The sequence below is a fragment of the Cryptomeria japonica genome, chromosome 5 (assembly GCF_030272615.1).
Source record: "Cryptomeria japonica chromosome 5, Sugi_1.0, whole genome shotgun sequence".
NCBI classification, from domain to species: Eukaryota; Viridiplantae; Streptophyta; class Pinopsida; order Cupressales; family Cupressaceae; genus Cryptomeria; species Cryptomeria japonica.
In genome coordinates, this window is record NC_081409.1 from 783,006,742 (window position 1) to 783,019,988 (window position 13,247).

General features: G+C 36.6%; 1 protein-coding gene across 3 annotated transcripts in view; it reads left to right on the forward strand.

Moving 5' to 3' along the window:
- The window catches only part of LOC131049201 (endoribonuclease Dicer homolog 3b), a 117,934-nt gene that overhangs the window by 13,557 nt on the left and 91,130 nt on the right, over positions 1-13,247 (forward strand). For all 3 annotated transcript variants that reach the window (XM_057983245.2, XM_057983244.2, XM_057983246.2), the window contains exons 3-4: positions 8,293-8,473; positions 8,608-8,721. In XM_057983245.2, the coding sequence (XP_057839228.2) occupies positions 8,293-8,473; positions 8,608-8,721 (295 nt within the window). The remainder of the gene's footprint in view (positions 1-8,292; positions 8,474-8,607; positions 8,722-13,247) is intronic.

Here is a 13,247-nt window from a genome sequence, read left to right on the forward strand (position 1 = left end):
TCCATGATACACCTATGGCTGGTCATTCGGGATTCTTCAAGACTTGGAGAGGTACACATGGAAAGGACTTAAAAAGGAAGTCCTTAAGTATGTCATTGAGGACCCCATATGTTAGTAGATAAAAAATGAGCACTCTTATTCAACTGGTTTGCTTTAGCCCTTACCCATTCCCAATTAGAAATGAGAATGCATTTGCATGGACTTCATCACTGGGCTACTTAAGGTACAGGTTAATGACAATATATATTTAGTAGTGGATTGATTGACCATGTTTGCACATTTCCTTGCCTTTTTGTAACATACATTGCAACATAGGTAGCATATTTGTTCTTCAAGAAATTTTTTAGACTTTATGGGATGCCTAGAAGCATAGTAAGTGTTAGGGACAACAAGTTCCTAGGTCTCTTTTAGAAGGAGCATTTCAAATTGAGTGGGATGGACTCACTTCCAATACTAGTTACCACCCACAGAGAGATGGGTAGACGAAGATAGCGAACAAATGGGTGGAAGGGTATCTCAAAGAGTATTGAACAACAAAGAGCATGGGTGAAGTGGCTGATTCTCAAAGGGTATTGTTTATAATTCTACCTATCATGTCAATCAGGATGTCACCATTCATGGAATCGTATGGGTATGGACTATGAAGCACCCAATTTTATTGGTTTTCTCTTTGGGGATAGTCTAGTTCCTTAGGCAAGAGATTTATTATAGGAGAGTCAGAATATTATGAAATCATTGAAGGAAAATTTATAATAGGAACACAATTAGCAAAAGTTGTATGTTGATAAACATTGCATAAAGTGTAGTTTCAAGGTGGTTGACATGGTTTACTTGAAGCTTTGGCCATACATGTAGTTTACTCTCAAGAAGAGTGGGTCAAAGAAGCTTAAGCCCCACTTCTATGGTCCTTTTAGAGTCTCCAAAGGATTGGAGAAGTCGCGTATGAGCTAGAGCTACCAGTTCGCTATAGAGTGTCTAGGTTCAAAAAAGCCTCCGAGTGTTATGTTGTTTATTTATCAGAGTTACTGTTGTTGGATGAGGAGGGGAAGCTAATTTTGATTTAGAATACTTTTATTGACTACAAGGAGCGTACTTTATGGAAGAGGATCATCAAAGTGTGGAATAATTTTTGGTGAGGACGCCATGTTGGAAAATGAGCATATTGTTTAACATCAAGAGTTGGAATTACTTGGGGAAGGGGAGGGCAGATTGCAATGTTCCCTTCCTAAGCATTTCAACATGGTGATCGTTAGCCTACTCAGTGGGTTCTTGTAGGCTATTGAGTTATGATTAGGCGACATGTGGTAATAGTTTGATCCACCTTATTTGGCTTTGATGGGTGTTGTATTGAGGATAGTTAGTTGAGATTTGCATTTTTCTCTATTTTGCAGTGGATTTGGACAATTTGTCCATACAATTTTTAGTGAGTAACTTGGACATCAACTTGTCTAGTTGGTAGTATTTATGTTTTGGGATGTCGGTTGGAGTAGGTGATAATGATATTTTGGTTTTTAATGTGGTCCAAAGCATTTAATTTAAATAACGGTAAGTTATAAAGTTAAATTACATTTTTAACTTTACGTTATTTAAGTATTGATATTTGACCATATGGGCACTTGTGGTTAAAATTAAAAGTGCTTTTGGCAAATTTTAAATAAAGTGGCCTTGTAGTGTTGGGTGCTAACATTGGGAGACATAACGTGTTTTAAATTAAATTAAAAGGTGAACCGAAAAAGGGGGCGTGGGCTTTTGGGACGCTATTTATGCGAATTTGAGCCCATTTCTCAATATGATTGGATGGTAATTTGTAAGTAGATTTGGGTGGATTGAACTTGTTCATTCCTTTGCTTTGTGAGGATGAAAACCCTTGTAAAGGACATTCTCATCAATAGTGAAAGACCTAACTTGGAGAATTTGTGTTGGTTTCTGTTGACGTGTATTTTGTACACTATCAAACACAGAATAAAATACCCAAGGGTACCTTATCCTCTCTTGAGTAAAGCCTCTGATTGCTGAAGATATCGCGAAAAAGGATCAATCAGGATGACTCCAAGGTTCTTCGTTGTAGGATCTCTACGTGTGGATAAGCTCTCTGTGGTATGATGTGATTTGCTGGAATCACAAGGGGACTTACATTTGATGATTGAACGTCTGATCTGCTTTGAATATTGCTGGAACACAAGATTTTACTAGCTTAGATTTGAAAAAAAAGGAAAAAAGATGAGGGTGAGGAAAGGATCTAATCCTAATACTAAGAATGTAGGAGCAATGAATGATCTTTGATGAAATTCTAACTAAGTCTTGTTTTGACATCGCAGGACCATCTCCACAAGGTTAGTGCGATCTTCGAAGGAAAGCTTTATGATGTTCAAATCATCACTGTAGGCATAGACACCATCAGGCTGATGCATATCAATGAAGAAGCGACAATTGAAGTTAAGCTTAGGTTGAACGATTCCAGTTGACTACGCAAGGGAAGTCTGCAATCAACAAACTGCTAGTAGTATGGATATACGAATTTCACCATCAATCAAGCACATTTCTTCCACTCATCTAATAACATGAAATCAAATATGAGAAGTATAGAGACCATGCAGATTGTCGAATCGACCCATAAATTTCACCATTTCTTCAATGAAGTTACAAGTCTTTTACAACAACATCTTGGCAACAATCTTTGCCTTCTCTCTCTACTCTACTCTAATTGCTATTCTAATCACCTTCTAACTACTCTCTATTCACTAACTCCTTTCTATTATTTCTATCTATCTGCTTCTATATCCCTTTACAAATGAAGAGCCGGGGCTTATATAGTGCCCTCAATACAATTCGATGGCTTAGATCAATTTGAGATCAATGGCCAAGATTCAATAATGAAAACCCTAATTAGGGTTTGTTACAACCATTACATAACATTTAATGCTCGACCAATGAAATAATTGTATTGCTTGGACACATGTCCTCTCTGGAAAATTCCACCAATGAATAGCCGGGGTAGGTACATCAAAGTTTGTGCCACCTTCCATGAGTTAGGTACATTGAATCTGGACATGCTGAGGTGGATCAATCTGACTGGAGAAGTGATGACTAGGATGCCACTTCGTCTGACACTTGTAACTTGGTAGATATTCAACTTGATGTTGTTGAGAAGCTAGCTTTAATTAATTCATCTGGAACTATCTGCTTCTTCAACCAACCCTTTGCTCTGACTTCTTGTGTCCTTGATTTGCAGGATGATGATGTACCTCGCCTTGGAACGCTAGATTGGAAGAGGTCGTCCTTGTTGATGTTTGATCGAAGAAAGCCATCCTTGTTGATGCTAGACCGGAGGAGGTCGCCCTTGTCCTTTCTTGATCTTCTTGGAGGAGACCGTCCTTGATTTGGCTTGATTTTCCTTGATGAGATCTCCTTTTGATGCCTACACAACATATTAAAGTTAGTCTTTTGGGCATCAAACCTCAAAGCATGAAATTTAAGACCTTTCAAAGGTAAAACTTAAGATATTAATTTAAAAAAGTCATGATAAGTCAAGAACTATACATTTTCAAATTAATCATGAATGGAAATTGGATTTTCAAGACTTAGATTTTACAAAATTGCAATGGGATCACAATAAGTCCTGAATGAGATCTTCAAAAAAGTAATTCTTCATACGTCCTCCTTTGATTGTTTAACTACAAAACCTTGAAAAATGAAGGAAGAAGACCGGATTTTGATGGACAAGCTTAGATTATAGTCCTCCCTTAGATGAATTACGCCTCCTCTAGCTTGGAAAAGAACTCCACCTTCCACTAGCTTCTTCAAGATCTGGAAATTCGCCATCAAATGTCTTCAAAAATCTGGAAATTATCCTCCAAACTAGCAAGAAATTCGCCTCTCCAATTTGCTCCTTCAATTCGCATTTAACACAATGAATGAATGATTTGCATTTGTCCACAACACTCCTCTCTTATAGAGCGCTCACCTTCCACAACCATGAGGCCGACTTAGCAAATAAAAGGTGAAATAATAAATAAAACCTCAAAAGGAGTAGGCCGACCTAGCAAATAAAGGCAAAATAATGCCTTGTGCGCTCAACTTTTAATTTTTTTTATTTCACAAAAATTAATTTTAAATGCCTTTATAATAGAAATTCGATTTTTTGAGGCCCAAAATTAATTTATTAAATGCCAATTTAATTAATTTTCAAATATCTCGAAGTTGGCAAATTTGGCATCTAATGCGATTTGGAGGATATTAACGCCCAAGTAGAAAATAGTGAATGCCAATAACCTCGCTCTGGTCCCTTGGAGAGGGACAAGAGCGCCTTTTCACTTTTGTCCTCAATCCTTCATTTTTTAATTGCCAATTCACGTTGTGGGGCTAGCAATGATCCCTTTCGTCCCTTCAGTGCATGTTCAACTCGTTTTTTGCAAGGCAAAATTGATGTTCTAGAGATTTTCGCCCTGGTCCTTCAGTGAGGGACAGGAGCGAATTTTGCATTTGGCCTAGGGTCACCAAGTTTTTGGAGTCAAACCTTTGTTCATCATGATTTAGAAAACCTTTCCAATCTTGCTCAACTTTGCCTTAGCATAATCTCGGAGGGAAATTGTTGATTTTATAAAAATCGCCCTGGTCCTTCAGTGAGGGACAGGAGCACTTTTTGAGTCCATTGCGCAAATTCTTGATCATATCAACCTCAAATTACCCTCAAGGCGTAGAACATCATTCCCCACTCCTCCTTGAGTCCTGGAAACAAAAATAGCATTTCAAAATGTTAGGCAACTAGGCATATTTGAAGATTTCGCCCTGGTCCCTTGGTGAGGGACAGGAGCGCTTTAGCCAATTGTCATCGAAATTTGTGGTCCTTGCAACTCCATTCCACCTCGAAGCACCTCAAGTATCATTTCAAATTCACGCCTTGGCTTAGATTTGTCCAAACTTGGCGAGAAAGACTAGATAACATGTTTTTCACCCTGGTCCCTTGGAGAGGGACAGGAGCGATTTTGCAAATCCAAGCTTATCCATCCTTTGTTAGCCTTCCAAATTATATTCAATGGATAAATCATGTTTTCCTTGGTCTCTTCAAATCATAAAATTGTCTTGATCTTGCAAGAACAGTGCAAATTTGAAATTCAAGCTCCGGTCCTTCAGTGAGGGACAAGAGCGAATTTTGTCTTCTAGGCCAAAATGCTTCACTTTTCACCATGAAATGTCTTGGCTAAGGAAGTTATCATCTTGTTACATGCCATGAATAAGAGTTCAAGTCCAAGAAAGGTCTAAAAATGTGTATATAAAGAAAATCGCTCTGGTCCCTTGGTGAGGGACAGGAGCGCTTTTACCTTTCTAGACAAATACTCCATCATTTCATTGTCTTTGATCAAGTCTGGATGCTCTATCATGCTCATTTTGTCCTTCACCATGCCTTTGATGTTTCAATTTGACCAAACAAGGCTAGGAATGACTCAAATAAGCCCTTTCGCCCTGGTCCCTTGGTGAGGGACAGGAGCGCTTCGCCTTGGACCCCTAGAGAGGGACAGGAGCGCTTCGTCTTGGACCCCTGGAGAGGGACAGGAGCGCTTTTCGCTTTGGACCCTCAGTGAAGGACAAGAGCGCTTTTTGACTTTTTGAACTCTCTATCAGGATAATTTTTATGGAATATAACATTTAAGTATAAGTTATACTTTAAGTTATATTCCATATATACATTCAGGATGTTTGAGAGTGGTTTTAGACCTCCAGGAGTTATATAGCAAAATCTAGTTTTTGGAGGTTTTTCAGTTTCCAGACTTAGTCAAATTTCAGGATCAGGACTTTCAGACTTAGCCAAATTTCAGGATTAGGACATCACTTAAGCCGGACTTGCTATCCTATTGATCTCCCCGACAGCACTCAAAATGCAAAGGCTAACTAACAAAACCCTAAAAGACCAAAAAACAAACCCTAAAAAGCAAAAAAGCAAGGGTCCCCATTTGCAATGGGGCGATGTGTGAAGTGGTCACAACAGTTTCATTGAAGAATCACAAATGGGCCTTATTGTTAAAGGTTTTAGTTTGCAATCTCCATTTATAGAGCATATAAGATCAAAATTTATTGCAGAGGCAAGGAGGGAAGCATTGAAGGTCTAATTTGCAGTTCATACCTCTTATTTTGCTTGCTGTACTTCATCATAGCTTGCCATATCCATATAGTCCCTGGCTGTACAAGTTTGAGAGGGGTGGGTGGTATCTAGATTTCTGGGAGATTTGTTGAAGCTATGTTGCCACCTAAGGTCTAACATTTGAGAAATATTTAGTTTGCAGCATTCAAAGCTCATTTTGGGAGGTGGTGTCTAGGATTTATGATGCGAGTTTGTTGCTTTTGTGCTATTTATCAATATTATTTGTAATCAGCAAATGGGTATGTTTGATTTTTATTGTAATGTGATTTCACTATCTTGGTATCTTAGTTTTGATGGTATTTTGTACTTTCAGTTCTGGGTATTTGTTATATTTTATTTGGAGAATTATTTGAGTTGTTTCATTGCTGCAAATAAATCTATTGCTATACCAATTTTCGCATCTTTGTCTATTTTTATAAAACAAATCAAAACAAAAAAGAAAACCAAAAAAAACACAAGGGTGTATATAACAGTGTCCTCATCGATTGGTATCAGAGTGAGTTCCTTCAAGAATAGTCAAGGTCCTCAAAGATTTCCTTCCTTCATCTTGGGAGCACATGTGGCTAGTCAAGAAGGTCCTCAAATAGAGCTCCATTGTTTGATGGAATAAACTATGTATTATGAAGCATAAAGATGCAAACTTATTTAACGGTTGGTTGCTTTGATATTTGGCAATCAATAGTGAATGGTTATGTAGCAATGGATCCAACTGGAAAGAAGGCTAGTGAAAACAATGCAAAAACCATGAATGCTATTTTGTGTGGTCTATGTGAATTTGAGTCTGTCAATGTAATGCATCATTACTTGGCGAAATAAATCTGGGACAAACTTAAGAACATCAATGAAGGTGATGACAAAGTTAAGAAGGCCAAGCTTCAAACCTATAGAAGACAACTTGAGAGCTTGAAGATGGAAGACAAAGAAGAAATTGCAGCCTATCTCTTTCGTGTGAATGAAATCGCAACACCATATTTGAAGACTCATTGAGTACTTGATAAAACTTACTAAACTTGGGAGTTGCTGAGCTTGATGAGCCAAGTCGACCAATAGTTTATAGGAATATGAGATCAACTATATTTGTTTCCTTGTCTTATTGCAACATGGAGTGGCTATTATCTATGAGAAAGTTAGTCAGGTGAATAGTAATCTGAGATCAACTATATTTCTTTCCTTGTTCATTTTTTTGACATTGGTGATGCCTTATTATTAGTTTATTTCAATACCAATTTCTATTGTAGTTGTGCATATTTAATAATGCGTGGAAATGCCATTCTTCTTGTATTTTAAGAAATTTGTCCACTTTTTAATTTCTTAAAGATGATGTTTACATGTGTTTCCTTTTCTGAAATGTTGGCATTCCACAATGTTATTAGATTTGTCAAACATGGGTAGGATCTTTCAAATAAATCTAACACATAGGAGCCATAAGGTTCCATTATGTCAAACTTCTGCCTCCTTTCTGTTGGATTGGATTACAAAAAGAGGTTTTGAAGCATTGTAAGGTAGGAAATTGGCTGAGAGGAATTATAAAAGTGCTTAACAGGTATACTTCTCAAGTTACATGGTTTTTCTTGTAGTATAGGTGGCTCACAAAGACACATTACCAAATTTCTAACTATTTCTACAGAATGATCAACCATCCAAAGAATTTTCATGCATGTCCTTATAGGCCTTCCTATTTTCAACATTTTGATATATATTATGGCAGTCTTTGCCCTTGAACTAAGTTCTTTATCAACTTATTTTAATTTGTTGATAGCTTTTGTTTTCACATGGTCCCTTGTCATATAGGATGTGCTCTATAATATTACAATTCAATAGTTTTGGGTTCACTCTATAGATAGAATCCAGCCTGTAGCATGTATTTAAAAAAAATAAAATAATTAATGTTAGAATTTATTTGAAATTCTGTCTTAATATTGTAACTTACTGTAAATAATTTTTGTTGTCCTAGAATTTTTAGACTGCACATATTTCATACATGTTGCTCAATAATAAGTAGAAATTTGTTTGATTTCAATATCTTCATCACAAGTTTGTTGTCTTGCTTAATGTACAATGATTTAATCATTTAAATAACATTTAATTGATTGTATGTTAAAATTGGAGCCTCCCTTGTCTGTTTTTAGCTAATAAAAAACTTCACAATACAGGTATCAATTGGAAATATTGGATGTAGCTATTAGCAGGAACACAATTGTTGTTTTAGAAACAGGTACTGGGAAAACATTGATTGCAGTGCTTCTTATAAAGCAAATTGCTAATAAGTTAAGGGATGAAGGTGAGAAAGGTATAATTGTATTTCTTGCACCAACAGTTCAATTAGTTGCGCAGGTAATTCTCTTGTGCCAATAATTCGAGTAGTTGCAATATTTGTATTACTTGCAAAAATGTAACTGGAATTTAAATGTCTTATTTGCCGCTAGTCTAAATGAAAAGTTATAGCATTTTTTTTTTGAAATTTCCAGCAATCTGATGTGATTAAATACAATACGGACTTGCAAGTGGGGTGTTATCATGGTGCAAAAGACATCAATATTTGGAATGCTGAAAAATGGAAAAGAGAAGTAGAAACAAATGAGGTATTCACAATGATAAATGCATTGTTTTTTATGCTTTTTACTATTATTTTGAGTTCTCCCTTTCACACTTTCAAAGATATAATTGTTTTGTTAGTGACAAGCGTTAGATTTTTTATGAGTTTTAGATCATTGGGAAAATTTCATTAATGTTAATGTATTTGAACTTGTGAGATTTATCTATGGTAGTAGATGGCCATATCACTTAAGTTTCTAAAGGGAATAAGTTTACTATACATGGGCGAAAGAAGAAAGATTGATAAAATTTGTCAACTCCCAACCATTGATGGTAGCTGCTTTTACGCTGGAACAAGAATTATAAATTAGCCTTTGGTAACTATATTTTCAACATGTCCAACATGGGGAAAGAATATCCATGAGTTACAAGTTCCAATTTCAAACTTTAACATGTACTTTAAAAATGAAATAGGAAAATTCTTCACAAGTTTGGAAAGGCATTATATTCTATTCAAGTGTTATATTGTCGTTCTTTTGGTTGTCATTCAAGGTGATTTTATTTGTTGTAATGCACTAGATTTAATGTAGCCTTCTCTCCCTTAAATTCAACTTCTCTTTGTTCATTAATATCCCTTCTTAAGTCTTCTTTCTCACTATTATCATTTTGGTCAAATTATTTTTTTTGAATCATGAAAGGATTAAGGAATTTCCTCCCTATTGCCTTTTCAACCTTTTTTAATTTTTTAAAAATTTATGAGGTTAATAAACATGTGAAGTCTTGTTTAGAAAGCAAATCATTGAGTTATTTCTTTGAAAGAAAGCCAAGTTCCTTTTGCAGTCCATGATGCATAGCCCTTGGTGCTCCTAATTTTATATAAACTCTAGGGTAGCATACATGATTTGTAACCACCTTGTGCATGTGACAATGCTTAGACTATGCGGTTTACATGCCCTTCCTCTTTCTCGATACAAACCTGTTTCATTTCTTTAATTATATTAAACATCTCTTTATAATTACAAACTTTCATCACTTTATCGACGTACATGATTGTATTTGGGTGCTTTACGTCCTTTCAGTCACAAACTATTTACATTATTTCTTATGGTAAAATTTAAATGATATACCATTCAAAATAGGAGACAAGTCTTACAACTACATAAAGAGATCTGCACATAGTTACATTATTTGGTATTGAAGCAAGAAACATTTCCAAGTAAAATTTTAATTAAAAGCATGCATGTTATTTATAATTGAATAATTAGTTGAGGATCTATTGGTGCTTGTTGATGTGGCTAAAATCATATTGCTACAACTATATCTGACCAACGTAGGATAGAATGTTCTCACTGAGTATCCTATCCTCTCTTGTATAAGGAATCCTTAATGATGTTTTAGTTGATCAAAGGGGACAACCTAAAGGTTCCAAATGTCAGGTCATGATTGCGGGATAACTCAACGGTTGATGTGTTTTGCTGGGAGCACAAGGGGCCTTATGTTTGCAACAAGTTGTTCTGTATCCAATGATGCTGTGATTCTCAAGCTGAGAAATAAAAGTAAAGGAGAAGGGTTTAGGATACCTAAAATTAACAAGATTGGTGTGCGAGTAGACAGATTCGACATAACCAATCCCTGCTTGGCCAGAATAACTCACAACCTCGCAAGAATGATGCAATCTTCAAGGGAGACTTAGAGGATTTTCAGGCTGCAGGTGCATACCTAAGCACCCAATTCTGGCGCACAGCTCAAACGGACACCTGCAATTGAACTAAGCACGATTTTAAAGGCTCAGACTAACCATACATAGGGATACACAATCAACATATCCCCAATGGTATGAACCCGAATCCATCAAATACCTACACACCAAAAAGGATCTATCTAAACCTATTGAAGGAAACCATGCAAACAAAAGAAAACCAAGATAACAAACACCATATCTTCAATGTTCATATATTGATTTTGGCTGTCATTACAACAATTTCTGCAACAGTTCTAGTCCATTCCTAACTACTAAATTCTAACTTTCTACAAAAAAAACTCTAATCTGTTCTAATTGTCTAACTCTAAAAATCTAACCCTTTACAAGAGAAAGGCCTCTGCCTTTTATAGATTTTACAAATTGAACCAGAGGCCAGGATTGATTGCATCCAAAGGCCCTGATCTGCCTTCTAGAACTTGGCAGCTTTCACCCATGCCCATTTAATCATCAGTTATCCTCCCAACCATATTTCTCAACTACAGACCACTATTTGACATCAATTCAGTCAATTTGGTAGTTGGAGATAACTGACCTGTGTCCCTTTGCTTTGAAATATATTAAATAGGGTCCACACGTAGTTATGTACAATAAAGCATTTCAGTTTTGCAAGTGATTTTTTGGAATTAATTCCAGCTATGTGTTTATGAGAATGCATATTTATAGCATTCTGTGTGCTTTTTTGTCTTCAATCTTGTTGGTTCAAGTGGTGGCGCGCTTCCCCATGCTTCATCGCTTCGACCTTGTGCTATGCAGCGTGTTCTTGCATTGGCAACGCTTCCTGGGGTTGATTGTGATCAAGTCCTCAATTTTCGCTATAGATTGATGCTCTAGCTTTTCTAGCGACGTCGTCGACCTGCAAACAATCAATTTTTGCATGGAGTTTCTTGATGAGGGGATGCGGGGATGGGTATTAGGGATGTGTGGGGACCAAGGGCATAACTTTGGAGACGATGTGGGGATGATGGCAAAGTGGTGGTGGTGGTGGTGGTGGTCGGGGGGGGGGGTGCTGATATAAAAATATAGGTGAATTGAAATCTTGAAGACAAAATATGCAATATAACATCTCTGTGAGTACCTATTGACGTGTATTTTGTACACAATCATACACAGAATAAAATACCCAAGGGTACCTTATCCTCTCTTGAATAAAGTCTCTGATTGCTGAAGATGTCGCAAAAAAAGGATCAATCAGGGTGACTCCAATGTTCTTTTATGTAGGGTCTTTACGTGTGGATAAGCACCAGTGGTCGTTGTGATTGCTGTTTCATCAAGGGGCCTTACGTATCCGAATTGCAGGAACAAGATTTCCTAAACTAACAAGTTCTCAAAAAAGATCAAAAGGTTAAGGTTTGCAAGGGATAAATTCTAATCTAATCCTAAGAATGACTCGATGTAGGCTTAGACTTGGCAGGATTCGACCAATTTCAATATTGCCATGAAATAACAACTCAACTGAAATTTATGCGATCTTCTAAGGTAACAAATGATTTTTCAATTCATCAAGGATCAAGGCACATGTCCAAAGCTCAATGACTATTGAAGGTTTAAGTAATTCAAGTCTCTTTAGTTGACCACACAAGGCGTTCCCACAATCAGTAAGAAGCTAGTGGTTTGGAATGTGAATCTCACCAAGGATCAAGCCCAACACTTAGTCCTTCGAACTTAAATACTACTTTGATTGAGAATGATTCAAGAAAGTAAACAACCATGAAGATAGCCACGAGAATTGCAACAAAACACCATAACTTCAATATTTTATTGATCTCAAAGCCAAAATAGACAACAATTGCTTGGAATTCTTTCTTCAAAGCTCAATCTTTCTACAAAATAACTTGCTTCTCCAAAAGCTCTAAACTCTAATTGGAAATCCTCTAATCTCTCTATTTTCTCTAATGACAAAATGAAAATGAATGAGGGTATATATAGCATCCTCAATTACAATGAACAGCTCAGATCAAAAAGAAGATCAATGGTCGAGATTATGACACCTAAACCCTAATCAGGGTTTATTACAAATAGCCCCCTTTTTATTGAACAATATTAAATGCATAGCCAAATATTTAATTTGGCACAAAAATCTAGGAGACAGACCAATGACAATTAAGGTGCCACATCATCTATAACAACCTCTCTTCTAGAATCTTATTTCCTTTCCAATGCTCTTTCTTAGCATATGCAATGAATCTAGACACGATTCCTTCGATCTCAGCAATTGGAATCTCGGGAAGATTCCTCATTCGTTCCTCCAAGTGGATGACCTGATCAAAAGCCTTGAGAAGAGCAGCGTCCCATCTAGGTTCAAGTTCTTTGATTTTCTCAATCAGGAGCATGGTAGCAAACATTTGATCCCGTTGCTCATTTGTAATAACATTCTCATCTTTGCAAAAGATGACCTTGACTCTTTCTTCTAATTCTTGCAAATCCACATCTGTCTCAACTTCGATCCTCCTGCCAAGAATAGTACATAATACTTCAAACACCTTGTCTTGGATCGGATGGATAATCTCTTCAACTTGATTGCATTTGTTACTGATGTCCTCAAAAAGAACTTCCTTCATCTGGAGTAAAGTTGACCACTGGAGTAAACTATGGGGTCCTCCATCCATTATCTTTTCTTGTGCTAGGATCTTCCTTGATGTTTGCCTTATTACTTGCAGGACAGGAATGATAACATCCTTAGTATGAGCGAAAGCAGCTACAGTTATCATTAGGTTGTGGATGATCTCAAGAACCTGGATAGCTCTGTGAATGGTTTGCATCATTCTTGTTGCAAATTCAATAGCAATTGTATGGGATTTGTCAATCCAAGAG